We start from the raw sequence: 14,706 nt of genomic DNA on the forward strand, positions 1-14,706 counted from the left end.
TGGCTAATTGTCCCGGTTTTCCAGCTGTGTCTCTGTGCTCTGCCCTGGAGAAAGGGCTCTGGCCGGCCTGCCCAAATGCTTTGGGAGCGGCCAGGGTTGATCTGTCCCCAGGGGTCACGCCAGGCCCTGGAGCTGGTCAGATCTCAGTGAGGCCCACACTCACTTGGGGGTGCGGGGTGTGAGGGCTGGAGAAAGGACACTGATTGGTTTCCTTCATGGAAAAATGGGCCCCCATGCCAGTAACATGGTCCCACGCATGGTCCTGGGCCCTGGGCTGTGGGTGAGGGAAAAGGAGCCAACAACTGTGTCCTTGGACAAGCTCCTTGGAGTGGAAGTGTCCCCTCACCTCTGGGTTGCCCTCTCAGCCAGGAGAGGACCCATCTAGGTCCCTGCAGGGGCAGGGTGGTGGGAGCAGTCAGAGAGGGGTGGAAGGTGGCTGATGGAAAGGCAGCCAGGGTGTCTTTTCATCCCCACGGCTTAGCCTCTGACAGCTCTTTGTGACCTGCCTATCCTCTGGAAACCTGCTCTAGATGGGGGAGGGGAGGCAGCTCCTCCAGCCTCGGGGTGCAGGGGTGGGGGCCTGGAAGGATGCAGGTGCCACCGGCAGCAGGGCCCCCAGTGGAGACCCAAGGAGCGTGGTAGCTTTCTCAGAGCCTTTTGGCCCTGGCCCGAGCTGAGAACCACCTTGGACGTTCGTCCCCAACTCCACTGCTCAGGGCTCTGTTCCAGCCCGTACCTCCGTCTCCAGGGCAGCTTCAGTGAATTGCTCTGGAGGGAGGCAAACTTATTTGGGACGCTTGGGGGTGGGGTTGAGCTGGGGCTGAAGCTGTGACCCCATGGAGCCAGAGCCTGAGCAGGCTATTTAGGGCAGGAGAGGGTGGGGAGAAAGAGACCCAGGTAAATAAAGGGTCCGGAAGACTCCAGGGACAGCCACGACTCGGGTTATCAAGAGGCCGTCTCTTTGTTACTGACAGTGTAGCGGCCCCTCCACATTCCTCGGAGAGGGTCGGAGCTTCCAGGACCCCGGCCGCTGGCAAGGGCAGGGGCACAGAGGGGGGGCGGGGGCAGGAGGCACCGGAAGGGGCGGGCTGCTCCTCCAGGCAGATGAGACACTCCTTGAATCCACAGATCATTGACAGGGCTCCCTCCCTGCTCAAAGGTCCCCAGTGTTTGCTCCAGCTTGGGGGACCCTGCTTTTCCCCATATTTGTGGTTCCTAGAACGGGGGCACCCGTGACCCTTGTAACCCTGATAGGGCAGGCTGTCTGTATCCACCTTAGCATGCAAGCCTAGTTTCTGAAGCCCCTTTTAGGTCAAAGAAATTATCCAAATAACGCAGCCCTTGCAGACTGCCTCTCCTCCCCTGCACAGGAAGCCTTCACCCTACATTGACCTGAATTCCCAGGATAATTAAGGAAGGGTGAGAAGGAAGAGAGTGTTGTCTGATAAAATTGTTCACCTTGGCAGTCTACACTGATGTGGAAAAACGACTCAATCTCTACTTAATTTGGAGTCAGGGAGTTCTTGGGCCACCGCACTCAGTCGGCAACCCCCTCACACAAAGGAAGGCTCTATAATGGGTGGTTTGACCCCAACACACCCTGCCCTGCCACGCCACAGCCCGCTCGGCTCACATCTCTGGGAAGGAAATCCATCACAGTGTCCTTTCTGTGGGCCTCCCCAGAGTCCACTGCCTGCTCAGCCCCATCAGGTCACAAAGGAGCCAAACATGTCCATCCTGAACAGCAGGGAGGGGCCGCAGCTGCCCACAGCTGTCCAGGCTTCGTTCACAGGAGCAGATGTGTTCCCACCCAGTGGAGTCAAGAATGTTTTCCCCCAAGCAAACTGAGTCTCTGGGCCTCTCTACCGGAGGAAAAGTCCCTGGAATTGTGGCAGGTCATTGGTGGACTAGAGTTTTAACACTCAGGGTGCAGGAGAGAGGAGAAAACAGCAAGCTTTCTCATGCAGAGCAAGGAACACACTTTTTTTTCCTCCCCACAAAGCCAGGAGGTCTAGGAAAATAAAAAGCCTCAGGAAAGGGGCTGATATTTGGGTGCAGAAATCTGGTTTTGCTCACTGGCTGAAAGTTATGTGAATACATGGTGATTGCACATTTTCTTCCTTTTTTTTTTCTTTCCCCCCCTAAAATCAGTCTCTGGACACAGTGTGGCTGTTGTATAACACACTCTAGTGCTGTGTGATGCATGAGCACAGAGCATGATTTAGAGCCCTGAGACGGAGCCCTTGGGATCTCACCCCAGAGGGAAACCCTGAAGCTGGGGAGAAGAGGCCCCCAGGCCAGCAACACCTAAATGTTCTCACGTGGCTTTGACGTGGAGTTACCGTTTGTTCACTCCCCAATGTCTCGTGCCTAGAGTGACCTTTGTTTGTCATATGAAAATATGTTCCTAGGAACCCCTACGCAGTAGGCTTTATGTGGCGGAAGGAAGTGGCTCAGATAAAGGTTCAGCTCCCCTTGAGTCACTGAGCCCGTTGGGAAGTTACTCTCCCAAGAGGGGGCACAGAGGACTTAGTGTCTGTAGCCCTTCCGTTTTACAAAGGAGAACTCTGAGGCCCAGAGAGGTTGGGTGACGTTCCCAAGGTCACACAGCTGGCTGTCCCAGTCACGGCCCTTAAGTGAGCTACTATATAGGGGCACTGTTTGTAACTCAGAGCACTCTGTAAAGATGTAAATTACTACAGGGCTGCTGGTGCCGCCCTAGAAACACTGCCTCCTCAACCCCAAACCAACTGGCATCCTTGCCGGAACCCAAACTCCCCACCACTCACACCAAAGAGTCGCAGAACAACCAGATTCAGCTGTTGTGACACTTCTGACTGCTTTTGGCGTCCTATTTATTTCTCCCTTTCACAGGCACCTGCTAACTGTGCTTTATTAGTTTATTGAATGGTGAGTTTTCCATTGATTCCATACAGATTTTTCTCCAACTGCCAACGAAGGTATCCATCCACTCCTGTCCCACAGTAAATACTTTCTGAAAAAGAGCTTGTCTTTATTTTTGAATCGGAACTTGTATCCTGTGGCTGAACTCTGGCAATGTGTCAAATTTAAAATGACGGAAGGTTATACCAAGAACTGGGTTGTCTTTCTTCCCTCACCCGTGTCCGTGCACATCTTTGGACACCCAGACCCTAAAGCGTACCTGTCTGGGTGACGAAAAGGAGGCCCCCATTCAGTTACCCGGTAACATAGGTGAGTGGGACTGGGCTCGGGAATTCCCAGTGGGCACGCTCTGGGGGGGGGGGCTGCTCTCCAGCTGGCCTTGGACATTTTAAGGGGGAGTGAAAGTCGGCGAAGCAGCCCCCCATCTCGGAAGGCAGCGTGCATGGAGGGGTTGAAAGGAGCTGAAATCAGCTTCTTGCTCTCCAACTTTTCTTAGAGTTGCCATCGTGCTTTCATAACGAATTAGTAAGTAAAAGTATTAATTATTCACCCTGGAATCCACACCACCGCTTCTGCGCCCCCTCCCCCGACATCTCTGGGCGCGCTCCGGGCCACCCCGCCGCCCAGGCTGGCGCGCACGCTGAGGTCCGAGTCCGCGGTCGCGGTCCCCGCTCGTCGGGGTTTGTCTCCCGCGTCCTGCGCACCGGAGCGCGGAAACCAGAAGACATCTCCGAGGCCGGCACAAGCCCAGGACGAGTCACTGTTTTAGCAAAGATGTGGCAGGAAACAAACTTCCCTGCCAGACCTCGGCAGCCTCAGGTTACCCGCCTGCAGGAGAGCAGGCCTGGCCTCTCTGCTCCTACCGAGAAGAAAGCAGCAGCCCCCGGGGGCTTTTGCCGGGGTCTTCCCCGCCGGCGCCCACGTCTGCGTCGCGCGCCCTCCCGCCCGCGCGGCTGCGAGCGCCCGGGGCTTTGGAAGAGGCACTCCCCCTTCTCCCCCAGCTCCTTTGAAGGGGCGGATCTAGCGTCTTCCCCCACCCGGATCCCCTCCTGCAGAAATAAACAATTTCACCGACAAGCTTTGAGCCCTTGAAAGGTAACTGTGTAACTGGAGACACAGATCGTGCTTGAGAGGGCCAGATCGCATCCCCTCTCGTTCTAAAAATACGGCTGAGAGTCTTGCCTTGGGGAGCCCTGCCTATCTTAGCTTGAGCATATTTACGTCAAGAGCTCAGACTCTGCATTTTGGGCTCCATCTGTCTAAGAGCTGGACTCACCCCAGGGCTGGGCAAGGTACCTTCAATATAATGTATTATTCTCAGTCTCAGGCCCAGCCCTTGGCGCTTGTATCCTGGACAAGAAAACCCTCTTCGCCAAGCAGCAGGTTTCTTGCATGTGTCAGGAAAGCCCCCAAGTCACCCTGGCTGGAGGGAGGTCGGCGTCTAGCCCCAGGCCCAAGGGCCCCAACTTTGCATCCAGGTCCTTTGTGATGTGCACCTGGTGCTCCTACATCCAGAGCAGGCTCTGGCACCCGCCTGCCCTTGGCAGGGGAGGCCCCGGAGTTGTTCTACAGGTTCGGTGGGGTCACAGCTCACTTCCTGGCTCCCCTACCTACCACGCTGACCAGCCTCTGGCCTTCACCCTCACCACTAGCGGGCAACTTTGTCTGTAAGAGGGCAAAGGGGAGTGGGCTTCCGTGATTAAAAAATTCCTGTGCCACCACAGTGGCTTCTCTCTGTGGAATTTAGCCCCCAACCAAGGGTGCGGCCACACCGCTTTTTATGGAAAGGTTTTCTTGCTGCTGTTGTCCCTCAGACCCGGGCTGGTCACTCATGGAGGCTCTTGTCTTCAAAAGGGCCAGCTCTGCCTTCACGTCTTACCCCGTCTGCGGTGGGGAGGACGGCATGACTTGTTTCTCCTTTGCCAACAGAAGCCTACGGAGCATTTGTCGGGGTTCGTTAGACCTTCCAGGGCAAATGGCTGGCTGGCTGGGGCGCGGGGGAGAAACGTGGTGGGCTCCTCCTGTGTGAGTGGACTTTCTGGCCACCAGTGCAGAGCTGCCCAGTCTGGCCTCCTTTGGCCAGAAAGCTTTCTATGGGCACAGATCTTCCCTCATCAACCGCTTTATCAGTGCTATGGGGTCCCATCTTCTTGGGTGGGGGCGGATATCCAGCACTACTCAATGAGTGTTATTCAATTATTTTAAAAATTATGTTTAATGACTTATGGTTTCCAGGGACTCTGACAAACCAGCTCTCCTGGGCCCACCTCCAGGAGAGACGGGAGGCCGCTGGCCCTGACCTTCAGGCCCGTCCATCCTAGAGAGCCCCCGCTCCCAGCCTTCTCTGCCTCACGGGGCGCCTCCGCAACGCCGGCCCCTGCGGGGCTCTCTCCTGCCCGCCGTCCCCCCGCACACTGCTTCCCCGGCGCTTTGCTGTCCCAGCTCTGGCTCCTGTTCGTGTCCCAGAGCCAGAGAGGCGCTTCCACTCACATGTAAATGTCGCGTGCAGCAACTAAGGTGGGAGAAGAAAAAAGAAACAGACAAACCGCTGCGGAATAAAAGCTTCCTTTTCCGTCCGTTTTGCTTTGCGCCTGGGGTTTGGCAGGAGAGGGTGAGGGGCCAGAGAGAGGTGGATTAGCGCCCTGGAATCCGCAAAAGCTGGTGGTGTCAGCGCGCCGCTAAGGGAGTGAAGAATTGGAGCAGTGAGCTGGATAAATCGGGAGCGGCGCGGGGAGTGGGGGCGCAAAGCACGAAACTACCTATTTTGGCAAAGCGTGAGCATGCGGGTAGGTGGACAAAAGGGCTTATTATTCGTGCGACTGCCTCGGTTCTCCCCGGCCTTTGTGCGCGGGTGTGGACGCTGTTCCAAGCGCAGCGCGCGCGCCCGCGACCCCCGCGCGTCACGACGTGCGTCCCGGGTCCCTGGCTGGCGCGGCCGCTACGGCTCGGCGGCGTGGCTCCCGAGGAGGTCGGGGAGACGCCGGCGGCCGACCTTCTTCACCTCGCCCAGTGCGGTGCTCAGCTCCTGCGCCGGTGGGCAGTGCAGCCGGCGCGCCCGCTCGCCGGGCACCGCCGCCTGGTCGCTGGGGCGCGCGGCGAGCGCGAAGGGGAAGCCGAAGCGCGCGCGGTACTGCGCGTTGAGCTCGGCCAGCCGGAGCCGCTCGGCCGCGCCCAGGCTCGTGAGGCCCGCGGCGCTCTGCTCCCGCTGCGACGCGGCGCTGAGCTCGCCCCGCTGCAGCTCGCGGCCCGCCAGGTCCGGGTGGCAGCGCAGGACGCCCTCCTGGCCTGCGGAGAAGCACAGACACGCGGCGGGAGCGCGGTACCGCGCCCCGAGGGAAGCGGGTCCCAGGACGTGAGGAGGGGCAACTAGGGGTGTCAGGAGGCTCGGGGCGCCCCCCGCACCCGTCCCTCCAACCCATCCCAAACCTCGCGCCCCTCCATCCCCGCTTCAATCGGCCTCGGCCGGGACCCAGGGGCGGGGCGGGAAGTGACAAGTTTGTCCTTTGAGACCTTGGAGCGAGAAGAGCGGTGGGGAGAGGCCGCAGAGGCTCGGAATTTACGACTTGCTCGGGAGGGAGCAGGGACGCGATAAGGGAGCCCGAGCGTTTCGTATCTTTTCAAAGTCCTTTGCTCTCAGGGGGGCTTTGATGTCGCAGAGGGCCGGACACAAGGGCCTGAAGACTTCCTGCAAAAGCCACGGAATGGGTTTCGCTCTGTTCCAAAGAAGAAGGGCGGGGACGGTCCATGGGAATAACATCCGTGGGGCTTGGCGAATAAATGCCCAGGAATTGTGACCCTAAGTGTGAGTTCTGGGCTTCTGGAATCAGGCATCCAAAGAGCTTTGCAGATGATTAACTGCCAAGAAACCCATTTCCAGCCGAATTCTACGGCCCTTTGAATGAAAGGGGCTTTCCACCTTTTAGGAAAATAGCACCCACTCACCACGCACCGTTTCTGAGGCTCATTTCCCTTCTCCCACTGTAAATCTCAAAGAGCTCCCGGAGAATAACGTTTCCTCGGAAGAGAGCTTCTCCTAATCTCCTAACATTGGCCTAAAACTGGAAACCCCTGGTGTGATACCTGGGATTTCAAGTCCTAATCCACCGAGGTTTTCCTGAGCCCCGGTCAATCATTATGCTTAGCTCTCTAAAGAGAGAATTAGAATTCTTGGGGCTGGGCAAGTTTTCAGATGTGGTAAGCAGGGAGCCGGATCTGTACAGGGAGGCTGATGACACCTAACTTGCTGAGTAGTGGTGAGGATTAGAGACAATTCATTTACCCAAACAGCACCTAATGCTAGCAAATGTTCAATAAACAGCCATATTATGTGTCCTAGTAAACTCAGTGTAACTGGGCTGCGATGTGGCTGGAAGCATCTGACCCTGGGGCTAGGGACAGGCTTGGGGCTCCACTAGAAAAGGAGATCATTAACCCTCCCTTTAATTATGGTATAAACTTCCCCTGCTTAAATCTTGCAGTTTCTGCCCAGTTAAAGAATGATTGGGGGCTTCCCTGGTGGCGCAGTGGTTGAGAGACCGACTGCCAATGCAGGGGACACGGGTTCGTGCCCCGGTCCGGGAAGATCCCACATGCCGCGGAGCGGCTGGGCCCGTGAGCCATGGCCGCTGAGCCTGCGCGTCCGGAGCCTGTGCCCCGCAACGGGAGAGACCACAACAGTGAGAGGCCCGCGTACCGCAAAAAAAAAAAAAAAAAAAAAAGAATGATTGGGATTATGCCATCTAATCGTGGACCAATGTCCTGAGAGGTGGGAGAACTGGGGGGAACATCTACACTGAAGAGAGGATTCAAGGGAGACTCAGAAAGGGGTAGGTGACCTTTCCAAGGTCACTGAGCCAGGAGCTGCCTGCCCAGGATCCTGGGCTCAAAACCACTGGCTTCGGGGCAATGGCTGCCCCTTCAAGGTTAAGGGGAGTTGAAAACGAAACTCATGTCACCAATAATCCCATCTCTGTAACACCACCGTTTTAGAGCCCCTCTCCTGGGCCCTGTCCCTGGGGCACTGCAAAGGTGAAGTGGTTGGTTCCCACTTCCCACGTCCAGCGGATCCGGGGGCTGCGAGAATGTAAGTGATAAATTCCCTGCCTGGGGGCCCCCAGCCCTGGGCCGGGAGGTGGCTGTGCCGGGCTGCTTCCCAGGCCTGAGGCCAAGCAGCACCCGAAACCGATCCGAACCCACCCAGCCAGGACCGCGAAAATGGGCGGCGGCGGGGTCCTGGGCAGGCGAGTCCTGGGCGGCTCCCAGGCCGGAACTGCAGGCCCGCCCCGCGCCTCCTCCTTACTTATTCAGATTTTCAAAGACGCCTCGAGGTGAGGAGGTGAGGGGCCCGAGACCCCGCCTTCTCACAGGCCTCCCTCTCTCGGCTTCCCTTCCCCGTTTCTTACTCTGCAGAGGCCCAGCTCCAGCATGGAGGACGCGGTTATCGGCCCGGAGGTCCCGGCAGGGGTGGGGTCTGTCCCCTGGCCGCCCCTACCAAACCCTCCTTTCCAGCGTGGGGCAGGGCCACCAGCACCCCGGCCCTGGCACCCCGCTTCTCACTCCGCTGGGCTTCTCTCCCCTCTTGAAAATGTCACCTGGGGTTAATGTTTGCCCAGGATTGAGCATGTGTTTTCCACTGTTTGCGGGAGAAGAGGGGAAGAGGAAAGAAAGGAGGCTGGAAAGACAAAGCCAAGAGAAGAAGAGACTAGAAAAGAGGATTCACACACACGCACACGCACACACACACGCGCGCGGCCCTCAGCTGCAGATGAAAGGAGATGGTGGGAGTCAGGCAGGGAGTGGTAGCTCCGCAGAAATAGAACCTGACCTCATTCAGCCAAAGACTCCATCTTTATTGCCCCAAATCACTGACCCCTGAGTCCTGCCCAGGAGGGCACTGGCACAGCAGCACTGGCCTGCGGCACAGCCCTGGTTCCCTCCCAGCGCTGCATCACCCAGGCACTCCCAGCCGTGGCCTTAAACCCTAGTAGGAGGCTGGAGACCTCACCTGGGTACTTGCCACCTCGCTGCCTCAGTCCCTGCGGTCCTCCCACCTGGAATGCCTAAGCCTAGCCGGGTTTGGTCAGTGGCCCGTGCTTCACGGCCTTTCAGTGCTGCCTTTTCTTCCTAAAGTCTGAGAGAGTACTGCCTCTGCCACTGGCGTGCCACGTCTGGAGATGCAGGTGTGGACATGCATTATTTGCTGTGACCACAAACCATGCACCTCGAAGAGTTCCCGGCACAGAGCTGACACTCCTTGCTTCAACAGGAGGAGAACAGGGCAGACGGTGGCGGCCACTGAAGAGTAGGTGGTTGGCCTGGAAGCCTATCACAGTCCACCAGGATCCCCACACCGTACCAGCTGGTGTGTTCTCCCTCCTGGTGCAATGGATCATCTGGACCAACCGCTCCACTTGGGTTCTTGGAGCCAGCCCCCCTCCTTCCATCTCAAAGGTTACAATTTCAAACATCAGTCCCACCACTGCCTTGTCTTGATCAGCACACAAACACTCCCTAGAGCCTCTCACTCCGTAAACAAAAGTAAAACCCTCCCTTGATTCCCCGTTGTCCTCTAGTTCCTCCCTGCGTCTCTGCTCTTTCTTGCAGCAAAACTCCTCGAAGGAACTGTCTCCTCAGCATCTCCACTTCCTCCCGCCCTTCACCCCATCAAGCTTCCAGCCGCACCCACCAACCACTCTGTACGCATCAGGTCACAGATGACGGACGGCTCAGGCCAGTGACAAGCGCTCTGTCCTCTTCTCTCTCAGCCTCTTGGGAGCATGTCACATGGTTGGCCCTCTCCCCTTGGAAGATGACCACCGCTTACCTACTCTCGTCACTGGTCCTTCCTCTGCCAGACCACTCACACCGAAGTACCCCAGGACTCAGTACTCACATCTCTTCCCTTCTGCATTCACACGGATGCCCCAGGTGTTCTCATCTAGTCCCATAGCTTTAAATGCCATCAATTCTTTCACGACACCCAGATCTAGTCTAGTCCACAGCTTTCCACTGAGTTCCTTTGTCATGAGCCAACTGAACACTCAATATTTTAATCTGGATGATTGCTAGGCATCTCAGACTTACCAAGCTCCCATCCTCCATCCTGTCCTCTCAATTCTGAACTCCTCCTCATTGTAGAAAACAGACCACCACCCACTCAGTTGCTCAGATTAAAAACGTAGGACTTATCCTTAATTCCTCTTTGTTTCTGACCTGCCTTCCCCCAGCAAATCCATCAAAAACACCTGTTGGCTCTAACTAAAATCTATCCTGAGAATCCAGCCACACGGTCCCTCTGCCTGACCCCTCTTTCCTCCTGTCCCTCCACTCTCCACCATTCTCCAACCACCTTGGTCTTTCTGTGCCCCCCAAATGTCAAAAGTCTCAAGTTCCTTGTGTTAGGGTGGCCTTGTCCCAGATCTTCAACAGCTTCCCTCTCAACTTTTGGTTTTAAACTCAAATATCACTTCCTAAGAAAAACCTCTTTTATTACACATTTTCCACCCTATTACAAATTTTCTTCTAATAGTTTCTAGAATTGAAATGATCTTATTAATTTATGTTAATCCTGTGTCACTTCACTAGAATGTAAGCTCACTGAAGGCAGGGACTGTCTTGTTCAAGGCTCTATCCCCAGTGCCTGTGGCAATTCCTTGGGCACAGCAGGCATTCAGTAAGTGTTTATTGACTGACACACCACTCTGGGGAAGGAGTGTTATGTAGTCTTTGACCGAACAAACACATTTTGATAGCCTCATCTAAATACCTTATAGCCGACATTTAAGGAAACTATTAGTATCCGACTCTTTGACTCTTCCAACAACTGTGCTCTGAAATAAGTATTAAATAACGAATTATGGAATTATTGCAATTCTGAAACGCCACAAAGAGGTGCATGATCAACTCTGTTATGACAGTGTTATTGCTCTTTGATTTTTAACACAAATCCGTATTGAATCGGTTCGTCATTAGCCGTGTGTGTGTGTGTGTGTGTGTGTGTGTGTGTGTGTGTGTGTACTTTCTTCCCTTTACTATGCCATTCCTCTGGCTTGGGAATTAGAATTGATTGGCTTGAAAGGGTACTTTGCCAAGCAGTGCTGGAGCTAAATATTAGTCCTGGACTGCCACCTACTGGTCAATAATCATCATAGCGTCTCCTAAATGGATTGTCAACCTTCGTTTCCTCTAGAAACAGGGTTTCCAGTTTTCTTTTAATGGTAGAGGGTTCTCTTAGATCATCTAAAACAAGTCCCTGACCAGTTAGATCATCATATCCTGAATATCTCTTTAAGGTCCCTTTCAGTTTTAGGATTCAAAGACTCTATTACACCCAGTTTGTTGCTTACTATTCCAGGAGTAAAGCTAGACTATGCAGTGAATCCCATTTTGCTTGATTATTTAAAAAACCAGAGAGTGTCCTGGTGGTCTAGTGGTTAGGATTTGGCACTTTCACTGCCACGGCCGCGGTTCAATCCCTGGTTGAATCCATGGCCGGGGGTGGGGAAAAAAAGGATAAAAAGTAAAAAGAAAAAAAAAAAGTCTGGGACATCAAGCATTAATGTTAATTGAATAAATCAGTGAATGAATAAATACAACCCCTAGAAACTGTTTCTAGATTTTGCTTTTGATTCTCTGGAAAATCCTTCAAAAGCTGTTGGGTTGAGTGTCAGGCTTTGAATCCCAGTTCTGCCACTTTTTAGCTGTGTCCTTGATCAAGTTACTTAATCTCTCTGTGCCTGAGCTTTCTTATCTGTAAAAGGGGGATAATAATGATAATCCTTGTTTTATAGGATTATTACAAGGATTAAATGAATTAAATGTGAGGTGTTTGGAAAGGTGCCTGAAACAGCAAGAGTAAGGGTCAAATGCATTTTAGTGACTGTTATTATTTCTGCTGCTAGTGTCAGCTGTCTAATGCCATGAAGGTGATTAGATACGGGGCAAGGTGATTAGAGACAGACTGTGCTCCCAGTTGCCTGAGGCAAGTGTGGATGCCAGCCTAGGGCTGAGAAGCAGGCTCGACCAGCAGGGAGGTCCCGACAAAGACCTGTGTCGAGTATAGACGCAAACAAACACCCAGGTGGTCCAAATTCTCTCCAGTTATTTTGTCCCACTGACCTGCCACTAAAGTCATCCCAGTTAAAATGTGTGGGGAAGGGGTAATACCAAGATTGATCATCTTTCAAAATCCTCTTAGGAGCAATTTCATTCATTCACTCAGCAAATCTTTATCAAGTCCCAACACCCTCTCCACGGGGTGGTGTGGGGTTCTGACACTGCTCAGGATTCAGAGGTTCCCTCGTGTCTGAGGCCAACGGGGCAGCTGAGGGTTTGGCTTCGAGAGGCCCTGAGAAGTGGGTGAGGATCACCAGGGCGCCCACATTCCTGTCAGCTTGATTTTATCCCCCTAGCCTCCCCTCAATCTATATGTGCCTATAGTGAATTAAAATGAGTTCCTTATTTGGGAGAATCCCCTGACAAGTAGAAACCATGCCCGGTGTCCAAGCCCGGGGCGCACAGGTGAGGAGTGTTTGGAAAAGAAGAGACAGTGCTTCTCTCTCAGCCCAGATCCCTGTGGAAGCCCCTCTGTGAAGGCAGCCCGTCCCCTCGACGTCCCCTCAGCCCATCCAGGCTTCTCCAAGGACCGTGAAGACAGCCCAGGAGGCAGCCTTGGCCGCTAACATTCGGCCTCTGGACACCGTGAGGCCGTGTGCCCTTCCGAGTCACCTGGGGTTGGCCTGACCTGAAACTTCCTCATCTCCCCACTCCACACCCACAAGTGCCTCCTTTTCTCTCTCTACCCAAAAGACATCAGCAATGTCTTTCCCTTTCTGCAGAGGGAGTCCTTCAGATTTTTGTCTTTTTCCCCCTCACTCCCCCAGGGAGTTGCTGATCTGAGGCAGTTTACTTTCCTCAGCCATCTGGTCCAAACCGGCCCTTTCTGGCAAAAATGTCAGCCGTTTGCTCTTTCCCCTGGGCTGCTGAGATAGTCTGATACGGAGCTGTCTTCTCTGTTGCATACAGGACATTCCCAAAACGAACCCACGGCCGGCGGAGAGGGTGGGCCCCCAGCCTGACCTTTGGCCCCTGAGCCGCTGCGAGGCCTGAGACCGCTGCCTGTCCCTCTTTCCTGGTAACCCCGTAGCTTTAGTATTTAACAGCCATGTTACCTGAGCCAACGAACGTTCTCTCACTCCAGTTTCCGCTTAACACTGCAAGGGCTTGATTCTCATTCACAGAGTCTGAAGGAACTTACTGACCCTTACAGCAAAGAGAGCTAAATATATATACCAGCGATAAGCAACTGGTCTCAAATATCTAAAATTATTTTGATAACAAAAAAGAAGCTGACTCACAGGTCAGAGAACAAACTAGTGGTTACCATAGGGTGAGGGGGGGAGGTACAGACTATTGGGGGTAAGATAGGATCAAGGACGTACAACACTTCAAATTGGGGAACACAGCCAATATTCTGTAATAATTAAATGGAAAGTAACCTTTAAAAACTATTAAAACTTTTAAAATTAAAAACTAAAAAAAAAATCCACGTGATCCCTCCCCAATTGTTTTTTGATAAGCATATCTGAAATCTCTCTGTTGAGAATCTCAGTGTCTAACACCAAAGCCTTACCTGACTGTGGAAGAGCATCAGTAAACGCAAAAAAGTGCCGCTCTAAATCTTCCCAGTCAGAGAACGGGCGCTGGGACCGAACGGCGGCTGCAATCAGAGGACATCTCTCGATGACTTTCCCAAACACATCCACAAATTCTCCAGAGTCCATGGAGTTGACCTTCTCAGTGTCCATCGCCTGTGTTCCACTGGCGGCGTTAGGACCTGGGCTCCCCTCCGGGTGAGTGAGAGACGCGTCTCTGCTGGCAGGGTTATATTTGCTGAATGCATAGGCTTGTTTTCTATGCAACACCAGCTTGGCATGTTTTAAATGCCTCCGGGAGAAGCCGATCCAGAGTACTTGTGCAATCAACAAACACAGGCTTAAGGTCTAATCCAGGGAGCAGAGGTCTTGCAAAGGGGTAAGTGTGTCCAACCAAACTCTTCCCACCACCTAAGCCGGCAGGGGCCACATTCACTCTCAGCATTCAAGCCGGATAGACTTTTGGTGCCATTAGCCTTTTTTTTTTTTTTTTTTTTTTTTGCTGTACGCGGGCCTCTCACTGCTGTGGCCTCTCCCGTTGCGGAGCACAGGCTCCGGACACACAGGCTCCGCGGCCATGGCTCGCGGGCCCAGCCGCTCCGCGGCATGTGGGATCTTCCGGGATCGGGGCACGAACCCGTGTCCCCTGCATCGGCAGGCGGACTCTCAACCACTGCGCCACCAGGGAAGTCCCCATTAGCCTTTTAATGTCAGTGTTATCCCAGGGAAGTTTTCCCTGGTAACCCAGGCAGGTCACAAGTCGACCCGCTTGAAATTCCAAGTCCCCGTCTTGTTGCTACTGCTGTGGAGAACAGGAAGTACGCTTTGCTCTTTCTCTGCATTTCAAATGCTTCACACAATAAGTGTCTGATAAACTCTCACTCAACAAGAAGCAGTGGCTAAGGAAGCATTCTGCCCCATTCTCGGACACCGTTATGTGTTGTTTTCTTCCTGAATATATCTATCCTTATCTGAAATCACCTTGCTTATTGTATTGATTTTCGTATCACCTCTCAGCCACAGTGAATTCTATGAGCCTGGAGACAGTGTGTCTGGTTTGCTTGCGTCCTGGGTGCCAAGAACCGAGCCCTCAGGAGGCATGTAATAAACACCATGGGGTGAATTAGTTGACCAGATGACCACATAGATT

The 14,706-nt window shown here is 53.9% G+C and overlaps 1 protein-coding gene and 1 long non-coding RNA gene across 2 annotated transcripts in view; one reads left to right on the forward strand and one right to left on the reverse strand.

Annotated features, from left to right (window-relative positions):
* Positions 1 to 14,706, forward strand: part of LOC309792796 — a 468,580-nt gene that overhangs the window by 78,532 nt on the left and 375,342 nt on the right. The window lies entirely within an intron of this gene.
* Positions 5,830 to 13,709, reverse strand: URAD (ureidoimidazoline (2-oxo-4-hydroxy-4-carboxy-5-) decarboxylase; the record flags this gene model as incomplete). Its single annotated transcript, XM_082601904.1, has 2 exons — positions 5,830 to 6,189; positions 13,535 to 13,709. The coding sequence occupies 2 exons, from the start codon at positions 13,707 to 13,709 to the stop codon at positions 5,843 to 5,845; spliced, it is 522 nt and encodes a 173-aa protein (XP_082458030.1). The 3' UTR covers positions 5,830 to 5,842.

The sequence above is a fragment of the Mesoplodon mirus genome (genome assembly GCF_964341445.2).
Source record: "Mesoplodon mirus genome assembly, chromosome: 17".
Taxonomy (NCBI): domain Eukaryota; kingdom Metazoa; phylum Chordata; class Mammalia; order Artiodactyla; family Ziphiidae; genus Mesoplodon; species Mesoplodon mirus.